General features: G+C 50.3%; 1 protein-coding gene across 5 annotated transcripts in view; it reads right to left on the bottom strand.

The window, feature by feature from the left end:
• The window catches only part of LOC100343496 (WASH complex subunit 2A), a 58,191-nt gene that overhangs the window by 22,886 nt on the left and 10,123 nt on the right, over positions 1-25,182 (bottom strand). For 3 of the 5 annotated variants that reach the window (XM_008269863.5, XM_008269865.5, XM_008269867.5), the window contains exons 5-18: positions 22,910-23,083; positions 20,267-20,360; positions 19,003-19,064; positions 17,348-17,395; positions 14,511-14,618; positions 13,374-13,455; positions 10,545-10,663; positions 10,146-10,203; positions 8,991-9,050; positions 8,133-8,309; positions 5,804-5,931; positions 3,396-3,482; positions 2,011-2,112; positions 560-691 (exon numbers count right to left, since the gene is read on the bottom strand). In XM_008269863.5, coding sequence (XP_008268085.1) covers positions 560-691; positions 2,011-2,112; positions 3,396-3,482; positions 5,804-5,931; positions 8,133-8,309; positions 8,991-9,050; positions 10,146-10,203; positions 10,545-10,663; positions 13,374-13,455; positions 14,511-14,618; positions 17,348-17,395; positions 19,003-19,064; positions 20,267-20,360; positions 22,910-23,083 — 1,431 coding nt within the window. The remainder of the gene's footprint in view (positions 1-559; positions 692-2,010; positions 2,113-3,395; positions 3,483-5,803; positions 5,932-8,132; positions 8,310-8,990; positions 9,051-10,145; positions 10,204-10,544; positions 10,664-13,373; positions 13,456-14,510; positions 14,619-17,347; positions 17,396-19,002; positions 19,065-20,266; positions 20,361-22,909; positions 23,084-25,182) is intronic. The other 2 variants (XM_008269864.5, XM_051823718.3) reach the window with 1 other exon arrangement.

The following is a 25,182-nucleotide window of genomic DNA, read 5'->3' as shown; positions in this document are numbered from 1 at the left end:
TCCTGTGATGGGGGAGAAATCCTGGCTTCCCGACATGGCCTGACTCATTTGAATTAGCATGAACTACACTTTGTTTGGGAAAGGGGGAGCGTGCTACACTTATTCTTAACCATTGGAAAAGACTGTTAGTCTACTTTTTTGTATTTAAGAACAGACGAAATTTTGTGATAAGTTTGGTGATTGCAATTTGCTAGATGTAAAATAGGAAAAAGAAAATGAAACATTGAGGTTAGCTGTAACTCTTAAATCCTCAAACGGGCAGGCATTTGACACAACGATTAGGCCACCACTTGGGCTGCCCACAATCCATCACAGTGCCTGCGTTTGAGTCCCGTCTCTGCTCTCTATTCCAGCTTCCTGCCAAGGTGCGCACTGGGAGATAGCAGCTTAGGCCTGGCCTAGCCCTGCCCATCGCAGGCATGTAGGGAGAGAAACAGCAGATGGGTGACTGATCTCTGTCTCCCTCTTTGTCTCTCTCTCAAATAAATAGAAAACATTTTCCTAAATTCCCACCCAATAACCTCCTCCTCCAAAGGAGAAACAAGGAGTGTTAACCCACCTCCTCGTCACTGCTGAATAGTAAGGCAGGTGCTTTCTTCGTGGAGGGCACTGGAGGCTTTGCCTTCTCCTGACTCTGAACTGGCAGAGACGATGTCGGCTTCTTAGCAGCTGTCGCCCCAAAAAGGTTATCCTGGAAAAACGGAAGGCAGAACGGTAGGACAACTTCCCCCAACCAGCAGAAAACCCAAGACTGTCTCCTGCGCCAAAGTGGTAGTGAGTTTCCAGTCAGGTACAGAACACAACAGCTTTGGAGAGAAAAGCTTCTTTTTTGGGAGGCAGAGAGCAAGCGAGCACGCTCCCATTCACTGGTTCTCCAAATGCTGACAACACCTGGGGCTGGGTCAAGGCTGAAGCCAGGAACTCAGTCCAAGTCTCCCGCATGGGTGGCAGGAACCCAGTTACGAGAGCTGTCACTGTTGCCTCCCAGGGCTTGCACGAGCAGGAAGTCGGAGTCCGGAGCTGGAAGCAGGTCCTGACCCAGGCACTCCAATGTGGGACGCTGGGCATCCTACCCACTAGGCCAAACGCATCGCCTCTGCAAACTTTCTCTATTACCGTCTTAACGTTTGCTGTTTGTCTTAGCTGTCACTAAGACCTGACTTACTGTCAGGCCGCAAGGCTGACACAGGCCAAGTTAACTGCTGAAGGTTTCTGGCTTGCCAATGGGCCCGGAGTCCTGATGCCACGTCCTAAGGGCCTGGCCTGCCCAAGGGGACAGATGGACTTCCTTTCCTTATTTCTCTCCCCAGCTTTGGAGTCGCCACCCTGGGCTGGGAAGAAAAGCAAGGTCTCCCCATGGCCATCTTCTCCCGTTCACTCCTACCTTATCCAAGACTTCTGTGGTGACCATTGGGCATAAAAAGGATCCACCCTCTAAAAACAACTTCTCAAAGGCAGATTCCAAAAAATAAAATCTGGGGCAGGCCTTTGGCTAAGACATTAGTTATGATGCCCACATTCAACATGAAAGTGGCCTGGGTTAAGTACCCAGCTCTGGTTCCTGACTGGAGCCTCCTGGGAGACAGCAGGTGATGACCTAAGCAATCGTGTTCCCGTCACCCATGTGGGAGACCTGGATTGCAATGCTGGCCCCTGGCTGAAGCAGCCTGGCTCCTGCAGACATCTGGGGAGTGAGGCAGTGAAGGGGAGCTCGCTCGCTCGCTCTCTCTCCCTGCCTCTCAAAAACAAGTAAGTAAACTAAGGAAATAATACAGTGAAATCTATAAAGCCTTCCATGACTAGGTCATGAGTCTGCTGTCCTCCCCATGTATAGCAAGGAAAACCTAACAGTCACTGAAACAGAAACAGATATTTTGGTGAACTAGCTCGAGGGAGCCGGTTTCCCCATCACCACCTTCTACTGTTGCGCCTCTGGCCACATGGTTACCTCGGCAACCATTTCCTGGTAATCCCAAAATAAATTATCCACGTTGCAACTGCCGTGCTTACCTCTTCATCTTCATCATCGAAAAGGGAGACTGACGTGGGCAGCTTGCTAGGCAGGAGAGGTGCACCTTTTGACTTGCTTGTATTTTGAGAAGAAAACAAATCCTATTGGACAGAGATGAAAGTTGCTGGTTACTCCACATTATTAGCTTGCAGAGCATCAGCTCGATAGAAGGCACCAGAGACTTGGACACGGTGTCTGCCATGTGTCTGGGCTGCTCTGGTCAGAGGGGGAAGGCAGCTGAGACAGCGGCTTAAAAATGGCAGGGCCTAGGAGCAGGCGCTGCGCGTCGGCAGGTTAAGCCGCCGCTTGGGATGCCCACACCCCATCTTGGAGTGCTGGTTCCAGCACCAGCTACTCTGCTCTGAATCTAGCTTCCTAACATATACCCTGGGAGGCAGTGAAAAATGGCCCAGATACTTGGGAGCGTGCTGCACAGGGGCAAGACCCCTGTGGAGATTCCCCAAGCGCTGGGTGCCTGATGACAAGGCTGAGGGCTCCAGCAGGTGACAGGAGACAATGTGCAGAGCTGAGCGTGTGGGCACCCTTGGGCAGTGCCTCGGGTCGGGACTTTGGCTTTGCTGGACCCTGGATAATCGCTAACTTGTGCACAGGAGCCTTGGATGAAAGCCAGGCGCAAAGGTGTGACTGACACCAAGGCTAAGCACTGCTTCCTCAGAGTTCCTAAGCCTCCAGCCCGGCTGGGAGTGCACAGGCCAACCCTGAGAGCTCACCCTGACATCCACACTGGCTTGCAATCACATGTCAATTTCTGCCAGGTCCACATTCCGCTCCCACACAAGTTTCCGATCCTTTAAAAGGCTGGCCAAAAATTAGTCCTACAAGGACCTACGTCTGCAATAGCAGCAAAGCCCGTGAGCCAACACCACTGTGCCTGGAAGGCCCTGGGCAGTCTACGAACCACGTCTATCAGCAAGCTGTGACTAGTCAGGACACATGGTGGTGGCACACACTGCACCACGCCCACTAGGGAGTGAGACACGCTGGTCTCCGCGCTGCTCAGCCTACATCTCCCGTAGACCAAGAAATAATCTAAAATCCAAGCATCCTAGACAATCATTTTCCTCCAAGGAGACGCAATGGATTCAAAGTCCAAAGGGTACAATCCTGTATACATTCTGCTTCCCAAAGACTGTATGATCTCAAGAGATTCCGTTCAAAGAACTAAATGGTTCTTTAAAAAGTCTACTTGTATGCATGGATTTCCCAGTGTTCTACATCAAAATCAGCTTAACTTTTTACTTCCAGTGTTTGGGAGCTTGCTGCAGTCCCTGGTACCCTTACTGAGAAAAACAATTTGGGGAAGTTTCGAACATCACATGCACACACTGAGACCCAGAGCTGAGGGAAAAAAAGAGTTCCGTACCTCAGAGTCCTCCTCATCCGAAAACAAACCTTTGTGAGGCTTTGTTTCTGACGAAAGCTTGAGATTTTTGTTGGCAGGTAGGGTTGCCTTCGGGAGGCCGGGATGGGGGTTGGAGAAAAAAAAGAGAAAGGTGAGGATTAACGAACAAGACACCTGAGGTGAGGACTGACCTGATCCCTCATTCAGAAAACGCAATGAGTCTGCTGAGAATACACCTGGGGAATAAAGGTGCTGCGTGTGCACAGTTCACACAAAACCAACAGAGGGAGCGGGCAGGGACGCAGGAGTTCACATCTCACTTGGGATGCCTACATCCCGTATCGGAGTGCCCGGGTTCAATTCCTAGCTCTGCTTCCAATTCCAGCTTCTTGTATCCTAGGTGTACGTATCCGAGGAGGTAGCAGGTGATGGCACAAGCAACTGGGTCTCTGCCACCCATGCGGGAGACCAGATGGAGCGCCCAGGTTCCAGCATCAGCCTGGCTCAGCCCCAGCTGTTACAGACATTTGGGGAGAGAACCAGCTGGGAGAGCTCTGTCTCTCACTGCCTTGCAAACACACACAATTAAAAGAATACAAAGGGGATCGCTTCTCGGCCTTTTGGCTAAGATCAAGTGTAAAAGAATACAAAGGGAGTTATGCAAGAAAATTTGAAACTTGGTGCAAGTTAGGAAAGAAGGAAGAGTAATAGCTTGAGAAGTTAAGTTTCTCATGAGAGACAAGACCTTGGCACCGCGAGATGGTCCAAGCTAGGATGTGCCAGGCAGAAGACACATGTGGTCCAGCAGACGCTGGTTCACGTGCGCCATCAGAGACGCAGAGCCAGGCTGCCTCAGGAGCCCTGAAGTCCGGGACAGGTGGTAGGCAGGGAGAGTTGGGCTCCACAGCAAGGACAGGGCATGATGAGAAGTGCTTCACAAACAGGAGCAAGCTGGGTGGGACAGCAGGGGAGCAGCAGCAGCCGGAAGGAATAAAGACCCACGCGCCACACAGCCCACTGGCTGAGCTTGGGCCAATATGAGCACCCGTGAAGAACATGAGAGGGGTAAAGGGAATAGTGGACGGGAAACAAACAGTCCACGGCTCCAGAGCAACACTAAAACCTACTCAGAAGGCAGCCAGCCCATAAACATGGAGACACAGTACCAACAGACACTCTTACACCCCAAAGGACAACTGGCTCGGGAAAAGACCTTCAGTGGTGTGAGAACCACCGAGCAGGTGGCTGGCAAACAGGGTGCTTGCAAATAGGGTGTCTCACTCAGACACCAACTTCCTGATGACAGAGCAGGATATCGGTCCAACAGAGACTGTGTGGTGGGCACCATTTTAGCCTAGCAACCAAGCTCCAGCACCTGGGCAGCGGGGGGTAGACCTGAGGTGTCTCAGGAGGCGACACAGTGGAAAGTGCACACCTTGCTTGCCTGTATTCTTGTCAAAAACGCTTCACATGGGGCTGGCATTGTGGCCCAGCAGGGTGAGATGCCGCAGGAGATGCCTGTATCCCACACCCAAGGGCAGTCCATATCAGGGTGCTGGTTCTGAGTCCAGGCTACTTCTCTTTCCATCCAGCTCCCTGAAAATATGCCTGGGAAGGCAGCAGGTGATGGTCCAGTACTTGGGCCCCTGCTACCCACCTGGGAGACGGGGATGGAGTTCCTGGCTCCTGGCTTTGGCCAGACCAGCCCCGGCTGTTTTAGCCATTTGGGAAGCAAACCAGAAAATGGAAAAGAGCTCTTTCTCCATCTCTCCCCCTCTTATACCCTGCCTTTCAGTAAATACATATGTAAATATTTTTTAAAAATGCAATGTTTACATTGAATATAACCATAGCAAAGTAATCAGGTAAATCCAAATGAGATGATAGTCTACAAAAAAAAAAAAAAAAAAAAGAGGGGCTGGCCATAAAAACAAAAAGGCATAAAGGCTATTTGGAGATGAGAGAGAAAATTAGGATACAGACCATGCAGGAAGACGATTTTAAATCAGTCTCACTGTTGGGTATTATTCTGGGGCAAAATGGAGCCATGTGAATGTGGGCCAGACATCAGATTCTACTGCAGAATCACTGTTCATCATGGGGCTGTTGAAAATGGTGTTTTGATTTTATGGGAGTCTTTCCAAAAGGTACTTAATGAAATATTTAGGGGTGAAACACCATGATGACCACAACTTTTTACATGTAAGTGTAGAAAGGTTCAGAAACACAAAAGGAATTGGCAAACTCCAAGGGATCCCAGAACCTGGGTGGCGGTTGGCTCCGTGTTTGTTCTACCCACTCCCTCTGCCTTCTCCCACTTAGAGGTTCTGGGGTCTAATCTTGAAGGGGCAGAGTATGTCCCTCTGGGTTGCAGAGGTGGGAACAGGCTGGCCCATGCCATGCCTCATGGACCCTTCCCTCTGGCTCACCTGCTTCTTGGCTCTTGCTTTATTTTCATCTGTCTGATTCACAGTATCTTCTGGCAAAGCCGCTGGTTTTTCTTTGAATAGATCTCCCTCCTCTTCGTCAAAGATATCGGCACTGGGTTTGACTTTGTCTTTGAAAAGATACCACAGCACAAAATCACACCAAGGTAATGACAACAAACAATTCCCACCGTAAAATCCATAGATTAGGCCGGCGCCGCGGCTCACTAGGCTAATCCTCCGCCTAGCGGCGCCGGCACACCAGGTTCTAGTCCCGGTCGGGGTGCCAGATTCTGTCCCGGTTGCCCCTCTTCCAGGCCAGCTCTCTGCTGTGGCCAGGGAGTGCAGTGGAGGATGGCCCAGGTGCTTGGGCCCTGCACCCCATGGGAGACCAGGAAAAGCACCTGGCTCCTGGCTCCTGCCATCGGATCAGCGCGGTGCGCCGGCTGTAGCGCGCCGGCCGCGGCGGCCATTGGAGGGTGAACCAACGGCAAAGGAAGACCTTTCTCTCTGTCTCTCTCTCTCACTGTCCACTCTGCCTGTCCAAAAAAAAAAAAAAAAAAAAAAAAATCCATAGATTAAACGTTCTTTCGGGCCGGCAGCACTGTGGCATACCGGGTAAAGCCACCACCTGTAGTGCCAGCATCCCACGTGGGTGCCAGTTCAAGTCCAGGTTATTCCTCTTCAGATCTCTGCTGTGGCCTGAGAAAGCAGTAGAAGACAGCCCAAGTCCTTGGGCCCCTGCACCCACATGGGAGACCCGGAAGAAGCTCCAGGCTCCTGCCTTCAGTTCAGCTCAGCTCTGGCCGTTGCAGCCATTTGAGGAGTGAACCAGCGGATGGAAGACCTTCCTCCATCTCTTCCCATCTCTCTCTCTCTCTCAGCCTCTGTCTCTCAAATAATAAATAAACCTTAAAAAAAAAAAAGTACTTCCCCTGTCCGGAATAAAAAGAAAACGTCTGTTGTCCTTGATTAGTTATAAGGAAGCATTAAGTGGAACTGTAAGCTAGCCTTGGAATTTTTCAAGGCCCACCACAGCAGCTCAGACAGTTTAACCCCTGGCCGACACGCCTGTCCAAGCAGCAGCACCCTATGCTTAGAATGGTGTGGGCTAGTTACAGGGTAAAGAGAAACCTTCACTTACGAGGGGCATCCAAGGCCACCACAGGTATCTGAGACGTAAGGGTTTGCTCTGGCTGCTTTAAAAACCACACTATACAGAAATGGATTAAAGCTAAGACTGAAACCCCCCCTAACTCTATCTGCCCGCTGAAGCAAGGCAAGCACAGGGCTTCCACTGCCCCGTGGGATTTGCTAACATATTAACATGAACGGTCCACAGTCAGGCTTTCACTTGTAAGAACCAGGACAGTGTCTACCCATTTGCATTTTCCCTTTCCCACTTACTGCACCTAGGAATGTGCCCAAGTTGACCTGCATCCACCTCCTTCTAACAGCCCCAAAGAGGCCACGAACTGGAAGAACCCCACTTGCTCTCCTGGTGAGCATTTGGCTGCTTTCACTCCCACAAGCACCTGCCACCCTGAATGATGCATGGGAGTTGCTGGAATGAGGCCACTGCTTCGGGAATGTCCCCAGAGACCAAGCGATGTCAAGAGAAAGAAAAAAAAAAAAAAGCAGCGCCAACTTATCTGGGATTCTGGGTCAGTTCAGGATATCCAGCCCCTAGGAGCCCTGTGTGGCCACAGGAGGCACGCCTGCCTGCCGGCCTTCAGTCGTGCCAGCCGGCCTAGATTCGAGCGACCATGTATCTGTGCTCTTTCTACAGTGCTGAGGCTACCACCTGCTCGCACGCTTCGCCTTCAGCCTGACTTCCCACTCCCAACGCTGGGAAGACAGCCAAGTGCAGCTGCCCTGCTTCTAAACGCTCTCTGCTTCTGCCAGTTCTGCTCGTCACTCACTCCTTTCCAAGTCCTTGAATTCTGCCTGCACTTCGGTAACCAACCCTTCCCTTCTGGGTCTGGCCACCCCTGGTGTGACCCCCAAAGCTGGGACCCCCGCCCACCAGGGCGCTTGTGAGAAATGCGGATGCTCAGGCCCTGTCCCAGACCCACTGGAGCAGCAGCCTAACGCTGACCACAGCCTCTGTTCCCGGAAGTTTCTGGGGCAGAAAAGAGCGGTCTGTTGCGCAGAGGCCTCCGAGGCACGCGCCTATGGATACACACAGAGCAGCTCGACTACAGGGAAGCCGGGGAAGGAATTCTGGTACTGAGCACCCCACAGAGCTGCGGCAGCTTCGGCGGTTTCAGCTCAGGGTGTTTTTTTTTTTTTTTCTGGCTAACTCCCCAGCAGCGGAGGCCAAGACGAGTACCTGTCTTGGAAGGCTTGCTGTGAGATGCCGCAAAAAAGTCCTCGTCGTCCTCCTCGTCGTCAGCAAACAGGCCGGCAGAAGCTGGGGGGCGGGGGCTCTTCCCGGGAGGGGGCTGCTCAGGCTTCTGGGGCTCCCTCCGTGAGGGTGCAGAGGTGGCACCAAATACAGCAGTGTCCCCTGTGGGTGCAGAGACAGGACCGCCACACTCTAAGCTGCGCCGCCTGCTAAGGACTTCCCGTTCTTCCACCACACACGCTGCCTGGGCCCCATCACCTGGCAGTTACCACGACACACGTCCCCACATGCAAAATCTCCCGGCCACTAAGAACAGAAAGTCCTAAGCCACTGCTGTCCGAGACGACGGGAGCCGACACCAGTAAGGGTGCTCTTTTCGAGCTGTGCCCTCTGGCTGAAGTCCTCAGATACCTCCTTGTCTCCAGCCAGCCGTAGAGGACAAATTTTAAAATGACACAGCAGTGCTGACACTGTCTTAAAAAAACAAACCCAGGGGCCGTGTGCTGTGGCATAGCAGGATGAGCAGTGCCGACATCCCATATGGGCACCAGTGTGTGTCCCGGATACGTGTGTCCCGGATACGTGTGTCCCGGCTACTCTTCTGATCCAGCTCCCTGCCCGAGGCCTAGTAAGGCAGTGAAAGATGGCCCAAGAGGCCCTGCACTGCATTGCAGACCCGGAGGAAGCTCCTGGCTCTCGGCCTCAGATCAGCCCAGCTCTGGTTGTTGCAGCCACTTGGGGTGTGAACCAGCCGATAGAAGACCCCACCCCCTCCCCTCCGTCTATAGCTCTGCCTCTCAAATAAAGGCAACCATTAAAAACAAAAATTTGAAGTTCTATTACCTAAAAACACGGAAATTCCTCCTGCTGGGATTTTCTTTGCAGGTTTGGTGGATGAAGGTTCTGGAACGAGCAACAGACAGATACCCATCACACACGCAGCACTTCCCTTGTTTGGCCCGCCTTCCTGACATGCGTGAAGTGAGACACGTCGCTAACAAGAGACCCTGATGTCAGAGCTTCTTTCTTGGGTTTCACATCATCTAAGCTGTGTGTCCAGGGAGCACAAATAGGGGGCTCTCAGGGGGGAGGGCAGAGCCAATGGGCTTCCCCAAATAGTCCTAGCTTTACCCACAGAGGTTAGATGACACAAATAATGACCAAAAAAAGTAGCAACAGCTTTGAGACAGCAGTGAAAAGTATGAAGACTGTAAGAGGAAAGACGGAAAGGAGGCCCAGCCACCAGTGCCACTAGGACGTCTGCAGTGTACCTGAGCCCACGTGCCAGCCCCGCACCCTGTTCCAGCTTCCTGCTAACGTGCACTGGGGAGGCAGGCGGTGACAGTTTGAGTATGCGGATCCCCGCCTCCCACATGGAAGATCTGAGTTCTGGGCTCCTGGCTTAAGTTCCAGCTCTGGCTCGTGACTATCTGCCTGCTAACGCAGACCCTGGGAGGCAGAGGTGATGCCTCAAGTAATGGGGTTCCTGCCTCCCACAGGGGAAACAGGCTTGGGTCCCCGACTCTCGGCTTCAGCCTCAGCCATCTGGGACGCCTGGGAGTGAAACAGCAGATGTGAGCCCTGTCTGTCAAGTAAGTAAAAATGAAGACAAAACACGCAACAGATAGTTTAATGCAGGCTGAGACAGGGAATTACTGATCTCCAACCTACAGAGAATATTAGCGATGTTCATTCACATTCAACTTCACTAAACTAAAAATACCCTCAGCACTGCCATCATGTACTTTTCCTGACGTTTTGATGAATTCTCTCCTCAGAAAGGAAATATTGAGACATGGGTTTAGAGACGGCACAGGTTTTCCCAAGACATAAACTCCTGAGGATTTAGCTTTTAGCTGGTTCAAGCTTCTTGTTGGACAAAGGAACACAGCTTGAGAGCACCTCCGGGGCCCCACCTACTCCTGCTGGGAACGACACAGCTCTGGGGACTCGGCGCGCCGAGCAGCAGAGGCAGCCTGGATCCCGGCCCCAGCTCACCTTCGTGCACGGGGGCCCGGCTCTGCTGATCCCGCGGCGCGGCCGTGAACAGGTCACTCTGCAATGCGGGAGGCCAGAAAATGCTTAATATAGGGGGCCAAGTGCAAGTGTGATCAGGATTTGGAATCTACAAAATGTAAAGGAGCCCGTGAAATGGGAAGCTGCACATTCACTGTTCTGGAGAGAATCGGCTGCCATGCGCAGACTAGCTGTGGCCTCGGTCCAGTCCTGGCTGACTCTCCCAAGTAGACACAGCTCCTAAACATGTTCTCCCAGTGTCCCCAGAAGCAACTCACAAGCAGGAAGCCACTTTCCCCCACTGAAAGACCAAAGCCTATGGATTCCTGAGGAGTGCACCCCGCGGCAGGGAGGGAGCGCTGTGGCGTCGCCCGGACTCACCTCCTCATCCTCATCGTCGAAAAGTCCCTGCCCGCCACTGAATAGGCCGCCTCTGGAAGCAAACGGGGAGAAGTCTTCGTCGGTCAGCTTAGGGGGTGCAAACAAATTATCGTCGTCATCTAGAGAACAGAAAACAATGACGTCCATGCAGGGTTCACAATGGGTTTGGACTCAGATCCCCGTGGGCCGTCTCTGTACGAACAGTGGCACGAAGCTCATGGACCCGTATTTAACAAGGAGAGTTCGAGGGCAAGCACAAGCCACGGGACGTGCCCTGAGTCCCTCAACAGGCTCTGCACAGCCTGGAGTGGACGGGGTGAAGCCTCGAGGCGCTCTCCCTCCACATGGACCTGTTTATTCTGAAACACTCGGATCATCTGCCCCCAGATCCTGTCCCACTAAGGATGCAAAGACCAACTGAAAAGAGACCTGCAGACTGACACGGCCAGGAGGGGAATGGAGGGGATGCTGCTGCTGAACGTGGAAGGACGCGACATGCCCTTTATAGGAAGCAAATGCCAGAGAGCCCCTGTTCCCAGACTTCCAGAGAAGTCCAGGAGACCTAAGTGCTACAGATGCTGGTGATGCAGATCTCACAGGCATTCCCACTCCATCCCACCGCTAATCCTAGAACCACCCCCCAAAAAACCAGGCTCTCAGCTGCTCTGGGAAAGTGAATGAGCCAGACCCGGGTCCTCAGCACGGCAAGCAGCGTGTCATGAATTGTGTTGGCCAAGTTTCCGAGTCAATAGGCTCAGAAATAGAATTACAGGGAGCACTGGCGGGGGAGGAGGAGGCCTCCCATCTCAAGGGGAGCTCTCGCCCTTCCCCTCGGCCCACGTCTTCTGAGGGTTCGCTCCTCCTGATCGTAAGGCCTGAAGGATATGGCATGGTTTCGACAACATGTGGTCCGCCCTTACTATCTCCATGTGGATTTTTTTTTATATTAAGCAAATTGTAACAAACATAAATATGGTATATATGTATATTATGGGACAGTTTTTTTTTTTGTTTGTTTGTTTTTTTTTTTTTTTTGACAGGCAGAGTGGACAGTGAGAGAGAGAGACAGAGAGAAAGGTCTTCCTTTGCCGTTGGTTCACCCTCCAGTAGCCGCCGCGGTTGGCGCGCTGCGGCCGGCGCACCGCGCTGATCCGATGGCAGGAGCCAGGAGCCAGGTGCTTTTCCTGGTCTCCCATGGGGTGCAGGGCCCAAGCACCTGGGCCATCCTCCACTGCACTCCCTGGCCACAGCAGAGGGCTGGCCTGGAAGAGGGGCAACTGGGACAGAATCCGGAGCCCCTACCGGGACTAGAACCCGGTGTGCCGGCGCCGCTAGGCGGAGGATTAGCCTAGTGAGCCGCGGCGCCGGCCTTATGGGACAGTTTTTAAAAATTTTTTAAAGATTTATTTGAGAGGCAGAGTTACAGAGAGAGGGAGAGACAGAGAGAGAGCTCTTCCATTCGCTGGTTCACTCCCCAAACGGCCACAACAGCCAGACCTGGGCTGATCCAAAGCCAGGAGCCAGGAGCCCCTTCTGGGTCTCCCACATAGGTGTAGGGGCCCAAGCATTTGGGTCATCTTCCAGTGCTTTCCCAGGCCATAAGCAAAGAGCTGGATCAGAAAAGGAGCAGCCGCGATGCTAACAGGAATGCGTATGGGATGCCAGCAGCACAGCAGATGCTCAGCCTACCATGCCACAGTGCTAGCCCCATCTAGTTTAACATGAAACTTGCAGTCACTTACTATGCACCAGAAGCCCAGCACTTCTTGCTCCTATCTAGCCACTACTGGTCAGTCAACTTCTCACCACCTCATCTCCCCCCAGCCCTGTGCATTACACCCTGACCTTCTCTGACAGCCCTTCTTTAGACCCTCCACATGCTCTACCCTGACCCTTTATAAAACACCTGTCATCCTCCTACTCATAGCCTAGCGCAGGTCAGCCCCACCCGAGCACCAGAGGCGGTGCCCCAAACACCTGCCTGGAACGTGGGCGGCAGCCACACGCATGCCAGAGGCCCGTGCACACCAGGGCTGCCTGTGTGAGAGAGTGACCCGGGAAACTTCCCACCCCGCTCAGTGACTGGGACATACCCTGCAGTGCATTTTAGTTTGATCCAACGGATGGGAGTCAGTGCTAACCCAGGGATGCTTCCCTGGTGCCATGGAGCTCTGCAGGACCCGGTGGTGCCTGAAAAGGCTGATGAACAGATACGCAGTCGGCCCATGAGCGATTCCCCTGTGGGGTCCATGGTGTGCCGTTTTCACAGGCAGTGTACACAGCAAACAGTGGGAACCACAATTTATGCCTTGTGCGTCCCAGTCACTAAGAAAGGTGCTCTGGGGCCGGCGCTGTGGCGTAGCGGGTGAAGCCCTGCCTGAGAGACCAGCATCCCATATGGGCACCAGTTCGAGTCCCGGCTGCTCCACTTCCAATCCTGCTCCCTGCTAACGGCCTGAGAAACCAGCGGAGGTTGGTCTAAGTGCTTGGGCCCCTGTACCCATACAGGAGACCCAGATGAAGCTCCTGGCTCTTGGCTTTGGCTTAGTCCAGCCCTGACCATTGTGGCCATCTGGAGATTGGCCATCTGGAGAGTGAACCAGCAGATGAAGATCTCTCTCTCCCCCAGAACTCTGTCTCTTTTTCTAACTCTTTCAAATAAACAAACTTAAAAAAAAAAAAAAAACTCTCTATCTCTCCTTTCCCTGTATAACTCTTTCAAGTAAGTAAATAAATCTTTAAAGCACACTAGTTCTACCATTGTGAAACCAGTAGAGGGTCCCGGGTGTCACCCACCAACCCCCCCAGTTAACTCGTCCTGGTGCCCACCTGTCTGTTCCTCTTCCGGCCGGCTGGGGGCGTCTCCTTTGATTCGTGCTGCCAGCTCATCAGCAAAGGACGTGGGTCTTTTCTACAGGCAGGAGAGACCAAGAGAATCCGTTTTTCTAACAGGCTAAACTAGTGTACGTTACTTTTGGACAGCTCACAAAATTAAGTGTGTAACAGCAGAGAAATTGAACCCAGGAGACATTACATTTCATTTAAAGGGATTTACACTCTCTTCAGACCACTCAAGGAACAGGACTCATAAAATGTACCTCTCAGGGAGGAAACACTTCATTTCCTTATTCATTAATACTTCACTTTGATACTTGAAAATCTGAATCAGAAAACTAGAACAAAGCACTCAGGAGGAGAGGCAGGAACACGGAGGGGTCAGCATTGTGGTGCTGGGGGTTAAGCTACTGCTTGCAACATGGGCATCCCATATCCAAGTGCTAGTTCAAGTCTCAATGACTCTGCTTCCGATCCAGGGTCCTGCTAAGGCACCTGGAAAAGCAGCAGACGATGGCCCAAGTACTTTTATAAGATCTGGATGGTGTTCCTGGCTCCTAGCCTTGGCATGGCCCAGCCCCAGCTGTTGCAGCCATTTGGGGAATGAGCAAGCACATGTTAAGATCCATATCTCAATTGAAAATGAATCTTGATGCGAATGGAATGGGAGAGGGAGCGGGAGATGGGAGGGTTGCGGGTGGGAGGGAAGTTATTGGGGGGGGGGGAAGACATAAGCTGTACTTTGGAAATTTACAAAATAATGTAATAATAATAATTTTGTAAATATTTACAAAATAAAAGTTAAAAAAACATCCATATCTCTCTTTCTCTTTCTCTCCCTACTTCCCTCCCTCCATCTTTCAAACAAATAAAGAAATCCTGAAACAAAACAAACAAACCAAATAACCCTCTGGAATTGAATCTACTCGGAATGATCTGCCTGCCTTGTGGAGTCATCACAGCTGGACAAGAAAGTGGTACGTTCAAGGCAATTATTTTTAAGCACATAAATGAAATCGCAGACACCATGGAACATGAGAAGGCCGCAAATACAAGCAGCCATGCGAGGAATGAGTCCAAGGGCCCACTGATGAGCCAGGGCCAAGTGATTCCAGCTACACGCTCCCTTACAGGCTTGGAATCTCCATCGGCCTCCTCGATATCCTCCTCCTTCTCAGAGTCAGCGAAAAGGTCACAGCCGTCGTCATCCTCTTCCTCGTCGCTCCTCTGCGCCGTGTGCTGGGAGTGTAAGAGGCCAGGTTAGAGCTCTGGAGGCTGTCGTCAGGCTGGGGGAGCCACTGACACCCTGCCTCCAGGTTCCTGCTTTGAAAAGGGAACGACTTCTTAACGTGATGATGATGAGCGCGCACAGCACGTCCTGAAGCAGCACAGCACACATGTGCTAGAATGTGCCCGCACAACACTACCCAAGAATCCAGAGAAGCATTTCACCCTTTACCAAGGAGAAGAGCAAGAACATAAAAGCGGAACACTGCAACATTCAACATGCCCATCACAGAGAAATAAAAATAAAGTACAGTCTTATCTTCGTAAGAATACTAGTGGTAGGTATTTGGAGCAGCCGCTAACACAACACTTGGATGGCTGCAGCCCTTGTCAGTGTACCTGTGTCTTAGTCCTGGCTCGGGGCCCGATTCCAGCTTCCTACTAAGGCAAACCCTGGACAGCAAAAGCTGATGGCTCAAGCACTTGGGTCCCTGCCACCCACATGGGAGATAAAGATTAAGTTCCCAGCTCCCAGCTTCAGGCTGGACCAGCCCTAGCTATTGTGGACATTGGGAGAGTAAACCAGCCAAGGGGAAATCTGTCTCTTGAATAAAATGAAAATAAATAAAAAAGTTTTGGCTCAGCAGTTAAAACACTGCTGGGAATGCCCATATCCGATACTGGAGTACCTGGGTTCAAGTCCCAGCTCTGGTTCCTACTAAGGCACACTCTGAGAGGTAGGCGGTAACGGCTGGAGTACTGGATCCCTGTCACTCACACGAGAAACCTGAATTGAGTTCCCAGCTCCTGGTCTCTGCCTGGCCTAGTCCGGGCTATTGTGAGCATTTGCAGGAGCAAGCCAGCAGTTGGATCTCTGCCTGTCGGTCTCTCTCTTTCTCTGCCTTCCAAATACATTTTAGAAACTAAAAAAACAAAGAATCCTGAGCAGGTTAAAAGAAAAAAGAAAGGTCAAGTAAAGAATTTCAGAATGACAAATCCAGGGTGACATCTGCCCCTGGCCCCCACGTATACACCCCTACCACCTCTACGCACACAGATGTATTAGTGAAAGCAAAGGAAATAGGGCTGGCGCCGCGGCTCACTAGGCTAATCCTCCGCCTAGCGGCGCCGGCACACCGGGTTCTAGTCCCGGTCGGGGCGCCGGATTCTGTCCCGGTTGCCCCTCTTCCAGGCCAGCTCTCTGCTGTGGCCAGGGAGTGCAGTGGAGGATGGCCCAAGTGCTTGGGCCCTGCACCCCATGGGAGACCAGGAAAAGCACCTGGCTCCTGGCTCCTGCCATCGGATCTGTCTCTCTCTCACTGTCCACTCTGCCTGTCAAAAAAAAAAAAAAAAAAAAAAAAAAGAAAAGAAAAGAAAAGAAAGCAAAGGAAATAACCTACATAGACACTCACAGACCACAACACCGGTCACCTTGGGAGAACACATGGAGATGAGGACTAGAGGGCTCAAACCTAGCCTGATCTGTCATGTTCTAATTTTCCAAATCTACCCACTGGTACACGTATGTCTACTGTAAACGTTTTTTTAAATGCTTAAATCAGTAATTTGTGCCAGGCACTTTGCTAAAATTACTTAACATGCTCTAATTCAATCACCACAACTCTGCCACTAGCTGTGGTGTGTGAAACCACTCTACCTTTAACAGAAAGGTACTTCAAAAAGTTTGTGGAAAAATAGAAGGATCAGTTTATGTTTGAGGCAAAAAAAAAAAAAAATTCGGAAGCCCATGTATAGTTTTTTTCGTAACACATAGGAGCTTTTTTTAAAAACCCTCCATAAAAACCACTGGGTACATCAATGCTTTTAATCACTCTATTGCACTGTTCGAAAATTATCTAAGTATAAAGTCCACAGAAATATTTTCCAAAAATAGAGTGTTAAAATCAGAGACCAATAACATTCATGAATACAAAATTTTCTGTACCCAAATGACCTTATCTTTTCATTCTATTTTCCATGAACTTGTGGAGTACCCTTGGTATGCGAAACAAAAATCTAGCTGACATGACCCGCTCCATGCTGATGACAATGTAGCAAAATGGGGGTCACGATCTGTATCGTGGAGCACCCATCACACAGGGGTTCCAGGAGCCCACTCACGTGTGACTCCACTTCGTAGTCCCAAGAAACAGTTCACAGACGCAAAGACACTTCTACGTGTGACAACACCGAGAGCAGCGGACCTCCAAAACAAAACTCTAGGCCTGCTTCTCCCACTTAAGAGTTGCTGACAGTCTCACACATCAGCAAGTTTAAAAATGCAGAAATTCACAAAGCAAATTATAGAGACCGTTTAAAATGACAAGGAAATTCACGTTACTAACATGAGACAATGCCCATTCTGAGAATGGTATGTCCTTAGAGGGAGATACACAGCTGCACTTAGCCATGTGCCAACAAAATGGCCAGAAGATGTTCATCTGTGAACCGGTGCTTGCCAGCGTTCCTGCCGCCTTGTCTTCAGCGTGGCAGCTGAGTGACGTGGAATGAACCTCTCAGAGGCTCTGTTTCTCAACTGTGCTTCTTACCCTCTCTGATGTCTCAGAAAGAGAGACAATTTAGGCAAGTAAAACTTACAGAAAGTACAGCAAAGTTCTCAATGCATCAAGTGCTTAAAGAAAAATCCTCAGTAGCTCTCGATCTTCACAAGGGATTTTAAGTCTACAGCTAAGCTTCAGTTAGAAGTTGAAAACAAAGTCGCCTCGATGCAGGGGCCTTACCTGGTTCTGGTCATTGTCACTTTGATTGGCAAAATCCTCATCGGATTCCTGTGGGAGGGGAGAAAAAGGCTTTGTCCTTAACACAGGCTTCACTGAGGAGCACAGAATGATTTCAGGTCTAAGTGTCGGGGGCAAACTGATGCTGCCCCGTGTGCAAAGGCTGCGGCTCAGTTTCTGCCACTGACCCTGCCCCGTCACCCAGGGGATCAAGGAGCGCCCATGAGCGGGAGCTGGCAATGTGGCGAAGGGCTGCTCCCTGCCAACACCTAACTTTTGTGGTTCATTTAAACACCTCTGCACTTCCAACTCTACTCCTCAGATTTAAAGGGAGAGCTGCAGATTAAATTAATGAAAACACCAAAAGTTGCTTTGTGTTATTTTACATTTTGAAACGGCTCTGCATATTCCGAAGAGCTAAGGCAGCCGCTTCCTCAGGCCCAAGAAAGGAACAATGGTATCTGCTACCAGCAATCTGCTAAAAGGGCCACAATCAACGGCGACAGCTAAAAACAAAAGATTCAGCTAATGGCCTCTACCCCAGCAAGGTTAGCTGGAGAAAGCTAAGTTTTCTTTGAGGCTGGAGCAGGGATGGTAGGAGAGGAGACACAGAGGGTGATGAGAAAACAGGCACAGGCACACAGCAGAGTCTGCTGAGACATCGAGAAATTGTACAAGCACTGATCACCGGCCAGTGAGCAGCATTCTATTGAAGGGACAACTCCAGCCAGATACACGTGTGGTGAGGGCCCACAGACTCCAGGACCTAGGACTATAAGTCAGATTACGCTCTGTGGGGGCAGGTGTTTGGCCTGCTGCTTGGGGCATATGTGTTCCATATTAGAGTGACTTGATCGTGTCCCAGCTCTGCCCCTCATTCCAGCTTCCTGCTAATGCACATCCCCGGAGGTAGCAGGTCATGGCTCAAGCACCTGTGTCCCTGCCATATGTGTGGGAGACTCGGATTGAATTCCTGGCTCTTGGCTTTAGCCTTGCCAGGTCTGCCCTGGCATCAGCTGCCACAGGCATTTGGAGAGGGGACCAGCAAATGGGAGATCTCATTGTCTGTCTCCCCTCCACCCCCCCCCATCTCCCTTGGCTTTCAATAAACAAACTTTAAAATTAAAAAAAAAAAAAAAAAAAAAAAAAAAAAAAAGATTACGTGCTGTGAATGTGAATACAGTGGAGATGAAAGCAAAGCTAAATGCTCTAGGCATCCTCTGGTGTAGATTTTATGGTTTGAAAGTAAGGAAAGTTTTAAATGAAGATTTCTTTGCCCTAGAATTATCTGAAAATGGAACGCACTCCAAGACTAGGTCTCAGGCCGGGATTCCACAGGAATAGCTATGCTGCCCTCCTCAAAATATCCCAGGAGGAGGAAAGGTTAGGTGCTGTGGTGGGAGGAAGGGTCATGGCTGAAAAAACTACAGCAGTTTCCAATGTTTTTGGACCCTAGACCAAAAAGAAATCTAACCCAAGGAGAAAACTCCTGACGATGGCTTCTACCGAGCAGCTTTATGCAAACAGAGCGCTAGCTCACTAAGATGGTATGTGCTCAGCTTGATGAAAACAGACTGCCAGTTAATTAATCTGGTACCTACGCAGCCTGCTGGACAGGCTCCTGCTCACAAGATGCGTTCACGTCACGGCGTCCTTACCTCCTCTTCCTTCTCTTCCTCGCTGTCCACAATACTGCCGCGATCGCTGCCCACAGAACCTTCTGTCCAGAAGAGAGGTCGGGATTAATGGCATGGTCACCAGAGATGTCCTCTGCTTCACGGCAAAACTCAAGCCACTGCGCAAGGGCATCCGAGATTCTGACAAAGCCGTCTATACTCATCTGCTGCAATCGAAAGTGTCACGACATCTACATGGTCTCAATGTTATTTCCCCACCAGATGCTTCCTTACCAAGAAAATAAACTGGTCTGTGTCTTCCACAGCATCATAAAAAAAACAAGATGGCCTAGGAATCGGACAGATGAAGGATGACTGACAGGCTTGCTACTACATGCTGGGAGTAGGCCTGGACTGGGTTCTGGACCAGCGGAAACAGAGACTACAAAGGACATTACCGGCAAAATCTGAATACGAATGAAGATGATGTAGCAGTATTACGGCCAGAAAAACGTCCTGATTTTGACAACTGCCCTCGGTTAGGAAAGAGAATATCCTTGTTCTTAGAAAATACAGAAATGGGGCCAGCACTGTGGCTCAGCAAGTTAAGCCATTGCTTGCGACGCCAGCACCCGACACTGGAGTGCTGGTTCGGGTCTGGATACTCTGCTTCCAATACAGCTCCCTGCTAACGTGTCTCAAAGGGCACAGGAAGATGGCCCAAGTACTTTCACTCCTGCCACCCATGTGGGAGACCCAGATGGAGTTCCTGGATCCTGGCTTCAGTCTGGCCCAGACCTAGCCGCTATGGCCATTTGGGAGGAGTGAACCAGCAGACAGAAAATCTCTGCCACTCTGATTTTCAAATAAATAAAACAAATTAAACAAACTAACACTTAAGAGAAATGGGGCATGATGTCTCTCAAACAGGATCTGAGAGACATATTATGTTCACATGGGGAGAATGATAAAATAAAGGTAGCATGTCAACAACTTAGAATCCCAGGTGATGGAGGAAGCTCCTGGATCCAGATCGGCCCAGCTCCAGCTGTTGAGGCCATTTGGGGAGTGAACCAGCAAATGAAAGACCTCTCTCTCTCTGTCTCTCCCTCTGTATGTAACTCTGCCTCTCAAATACATAATTAAAACCATTAAAAAAAAAAAAAAGAATCCTGGTTGAATGGTAAATGGGAGTTCTTTACACATTTCTTACAACTTGGTGCAATGTTGGAGATGACTGAAAGGCAACAAGTCAAGCAAGATAGGACAGCTGAGAGCACCCCAGGCACCCATGGGGGAACAGCACCTTCGCTGGACAGCTCCCCCAGCCCCACATCTTCCTGCTCCATGAACAGCTTCGAGCCAATCAGGTAAGGCAGAGGTCGATCCACGTACAGGTCCTGTCAACAGGAAAGGGAAAATAAATCACTGCATATGGACACACAAAAATAAAACAGACTTCCTCTTGACTTTTTAATCCAATCAGGTTATTCCAAATAAGTGACAGAAACAAACGATACTGGGGCCGACGCTGTGGCGCAGTGGGTTAATGCCATGGCCTGAAGCACTGGCATCCCATATAGGTACCAGTTCAAGACCTGGTTGCTCCACTTCTTATCCAGCTCTCTGCTATAGCCTGGGAAAGCAGAAGAAGATGGCCCAAGTCTTTGGGCACCTATACCCGTGTGGGAGACTTGGAAGAGGCTCCTGGTTCCTGGCTTCAGATTGGCGCAGCTCTGGCTGTGCAGCCAACTGCAGAGTGACCATCAGATGGAAGACCTCTCTCTCTGCCTCTCCCATCTTTGTGTAACTCTGACTTTCAAATAAATCTTTAAAAAAAAAAAAAATTCATTACTTCCAGGGCTGGTGTTGGGGCATAGCAGGTTAAGCTGTCACCTGCAACATCAGCTTCCCATGTGGGCGCTGGTTCAAAACTTGGCTGCTCCACTTTCCATCAGCTCCCTGTTAATGTGCCTGAGAAAGCAGCAAAAGATGGTTGAGTGCTTGGGTTCCTGACCCACATGGGAAACCTAGAAGAAACTCCAGGCTCCTGGCTTCAGGAGCTGGCTGTTATGGCCATCTGAGGAGTGGACCAGCAGGTGGAAGATCTCTGTCTTACCCTCTCTGTGATTCTGCCTTTCAAATAAATAAAAAGACATCTTTAAAAAATAAACAGATAAAAGTAAAAACCCATTAACGTCTAGAAGTCCAGTCCTAGGTCAAGCTGGTGGACACAGCTGAGTCACACGGCAGCTCCCTCCCCGAGTGCCTGGTTCACAAAGACAGCAGAAGCCTGCAGCACGTTTGGCAGCAGGAAGCAAACGAGGAAAAGGGACGGACGCACAGCCAGTGTTCCGAGGGACTGACTGTGTGGCCCCTTGCGTGACGATCTGAGAAAGAGTGAAGCAACGAGCAGCTGCTGGGTTAATGGGGAGCCTGTTGCAGAAAGCTCACGGCAGCTTCGCCTGCAACCTCAGCGCAGCATCAGCCCGAACGCCCTGCAGCCCTTCTACAATCTCAGCCCAGCCGCAGAACTGCGGGTTCCCGGTACTCTCTGCTTCTCACAGGCCTCCTCGCCCTCTACACCCCATGTCAAATCCCAAGTTCATTGTAAAAATGAGGGAAGGGTACACTGAGGAGATTAAACCCAGATTGGTTGAAAGATCCAGAATTCCAGGGAGACAGCAGAGGTGAGTTCAGTGGTGATAATGGCTAATAACAATGCATTGCATTCTTAAAAATCAGATTTTAAGTGTTCTGCATCACAAAAAATAAGTATGAGAGGTAACCAGTAAGTTAATTAGCTTAATCCACTCCACAGTACACATATATTCAATACACATGTTAGTCATCAAAAATATATACAACGTTTAAAAATAGAAATAAAGGGCCGGCGCCGCGGCTCACTAGGCTAATCCTCCACCTGTGGCGCTGGCAACCTGGATTCTAGTCCTGGTTGGGGTGCCGGATTCTGTCCCGGTTGCTCCTCTTCCAGTCCAGCTCTTTGCTGTGGCCCGGGAAGGCAGTGGAGGATGGCCCAAGTTCTTGGGCCCTGCACCCACATGGGAGATCAGGAGGAAGCACCTGGCTTCTGGCTTCGGATTGGCGCAGCACGCCGGCTGTAGTGGCCATTTGGGGGTGAACCCAAGGAAGGAAGACCTTTTTTTTTGACAGGCAGAGTGGACACTTAGAGAAACAGAGAGAAAGGTCTTCCTTTGCCATTGGCTCGCCCTCCAATGGCCGCCGCGGCCGGCACACTGCAGACCACGCACCGCACTGATCCGATGGCAGGAGCCAGGTACTTATCCTCGTCTCCCATGGGGTGCAGGGCCCAAGCACTTGGGCCATCCTCCACTGCACTCCCTGGCCACAGCAGAGAGCTGGCCTGGAAGAGGGGCAACCGGGACAGAATCCGGCGCCCAGACCAAGACTAGAACCCGGTGTGCCGGCGCCGCAAGGTGGAGGATTATCCTAGTGAGCCACGGCACCGGCAAGGAAGACCTTTTTCTCTCTCTCTCACTGTCTAACTCTGCCTGTAAAAAGAAATATATATATATATATATATATATATGTATATATAATTTCTCAAGTTTAGAAAAAAAAAATCAACCCTCATCTTTGTCCTAGGATCCCAGCTGGAAGTCAATTCTTCCTCAAAACAGCTGATGATCACTCACGTAAATGCCTCCTGTCTGGTACCACTGTACCCAGTACCGTGAGGAGGAGCCACACCCTGTACCTCTGTGTCCCCAACTCAGGGGCCTCAGACCTCATCAGGGCTCAACTAACACCCGTGTAAACCAGTCTTTCTGATGGAGTCAACACTAGACTGCCAAGTGATACGCTAACTTCCCAGAGGTAAGTCCACGCTTGCTGACCGTACGTGCCCCGGGAGGATACCCAAGATGGAACAGGTGGCACGACAGACAAGCAAACTGGATGTCTGCACCTTTGGTTCCAGGATCAGCTCCACCCGCTCATTAGCATCGTCTTCCTCGGAGTCAGAGTTTCCTGCTTTGATGTCAAGTTGCTCAAACGCGCTGTCCAATACTTGTAGCCCATAGTTCACGGCCTCTTGGACTTTGGGAATCAGATCTACTTCCTTCTGTTCCCGGGTCTTTTCCTATCAAAAAGAAAAAAAACAACATTCTTTATGGCTCTTTAACATATTAATACCAACCCAATAAAATACTGTGAATGTTCCTAAAGCTTGGCCTCACACTCTAAAACGATCTTAATTAAAAATGTTAACACAAGTCAGATATGTTGAATACCTTGGCCAAACTTTGCAGTGAGACCAAAAAAAGTCTTAAATCTCAAGTTAGACACTTTCTGGACATGCAGCAAATGATCTGAGATCCCAAGACCCCGGAGCTCCAGTCTCATCATAAAATGATTCTGCAAAATCAAAAGTACAGACGGCTCTCCATAACCAGGAGCTGCACACCTGCGGAAGCAGCCGAATGCAGACTGGGAGTATTAGAAAGAAACAGTGCATCTGTACGACAGTATAGAGACCTCTTCCTGTCACTGTTCCGTAAACGATACGGTGCTAACAGCTCTTCACACAGCACGTGCACTGCCTCGGCTACCGTAAGTCGTCTAGAGATGCTGCAGGTCGCATACAGACACCATGCCATCTCACAGGAGGGACCTGAGTACCAGTGGATCCCGGGACCCTTGGGAGTCCTGGGACCAGTCCCCCTTGGCTACTGAGGCACAACTGCACAACTTTCCCTTCCAATGACTGGCAAGACCCTCCCCTGACTCTGCAGCAACAAACGGCCAGGCTTGTGGATTCACTGTGCCCAGACTGCGTGGTCAATAATGGTGGTGTGAAGCATTTCAGGAGGTAAGACTTAGAAGAAAATACAATCATTTCTTAGTACCCACAGAGAACTGACTCCACATCCTCCCCGGTATGTGCAATCGTCTCTGGATCACTTACAATGATCTAACACAATGTAAACGTGATGGAACCAGTTGCTGTACTGAACTGTTTAGGGAATCATGACAAAACAAAGTCTGTACACGTTCCACACAGACCTGATTTTTTTTCAACCGGTAGTTGGCTGAATCCACAGGTACTAAACCCAAGGCTCTGAAGAAGGCCTGGCTGTATTCCAGCCAGAGATGTCAGTTGTCAATTACAACTGAAAAATAAAATGGCCACCTATAATTGTTTTATGAATTCGTTGCTCACTGAGAGAGTCCGTTTCATCTCTAGTCTCTGGATCTCTCTCGAACAGTGCTCACCCTGAAAAATACAGTCTGCTCATGTCACCAACCTGTTTATGAAATTTTCCACAGGTCTCTGCTACAGTGGCAACTCTCGGTGACAGTCCCCTCATCCACAAGCGTCCATAGTTACGAGAACACGGGGTCGACATCTCGTATCATTTCCCCTACTCACCAGTGTTCTAGAAGCTGACACAAACTGGCAGAAGGGGCCAACCAGAGAGAATCATTCTGCAGGCCGCAGAGCGAAAACTCTATGAGTAGTTCAGTCTTCTACCTCAAATATGGACGTTTTCAGGGCCAGCACTGTGGCACAATGGGTTAAAGCCCTGGCCTGAAGTGTCGGCACCCCATATGGGCACTGTTTCTAAGGTTTTTTTGTTTTGTTGCATCTTGGTCTATTCAGGTATGCTTAGTTCACAGTCCAAAAGTTAATATTGTACTGAGTCTGTGAAAACAAGTTTATAAAATAAATACCTTATAACTTAAAAAAAAACAGCTAAGAGGTGGGTATTTGGTGCGGCAGTTGAGATGCTCCTTGGATGCTCCCAGCCTACATCAGAGAGCCTGGGTTCAAGTCCTGACTCCACTCCTGCTTCCAGCTTCCTACCAGCGCACCCCCTGGGAGGCAGCAGGCAACGGCTCAAGTATTTGGGTCCCTGCCTTGCATGCAGGACCGAGCTCCCAGCTCCAGGCTGCAGCCTGGCCCCGCCCTGGCTGCTGCTGGTATTTGGGGAAGGAACCAGAAGATGGGAGAGCTCTGCCTTTCAAATAAGGGTCTTGAAAATTTTTAAGAAGAGTTCACTAAACACCTATTACTTTCAAATTTACCCCTGATTTGGTGTTAACCATACACATTTTAAAGATTTGTTTATTCATTTGAAAGGCAGAGTGGGGGTGGGGGTTGGAATCTTCCACCCGCTAGTTAACTCCCCCAAGTGGCTATAACAGCCAGAGCTGGAGACAGGAATCCCATCCAGGTCT

The sequence above is a fragment of the Oryctolagus cuniculus genome, chromosome 15 (genome assembly GCF_051225735.1).
Source record: "Oryctolagus cuniculus isolate XC-2025 breed Fujian yellow rabbit chromosome 15, ASM5122573v1, whole genome shotgun sequence".
NCBI classification, from domain to species: domain Eukaryota; kingdom Metazoa; phylum Chordata; class Mammalia; order Lagomorpha; family Leporidae; genus Oryctolagus; species Oryctolagus cuniculus.
This window is presented reverse-complemented; position numbering and strand designations above follow the sequence as displayed.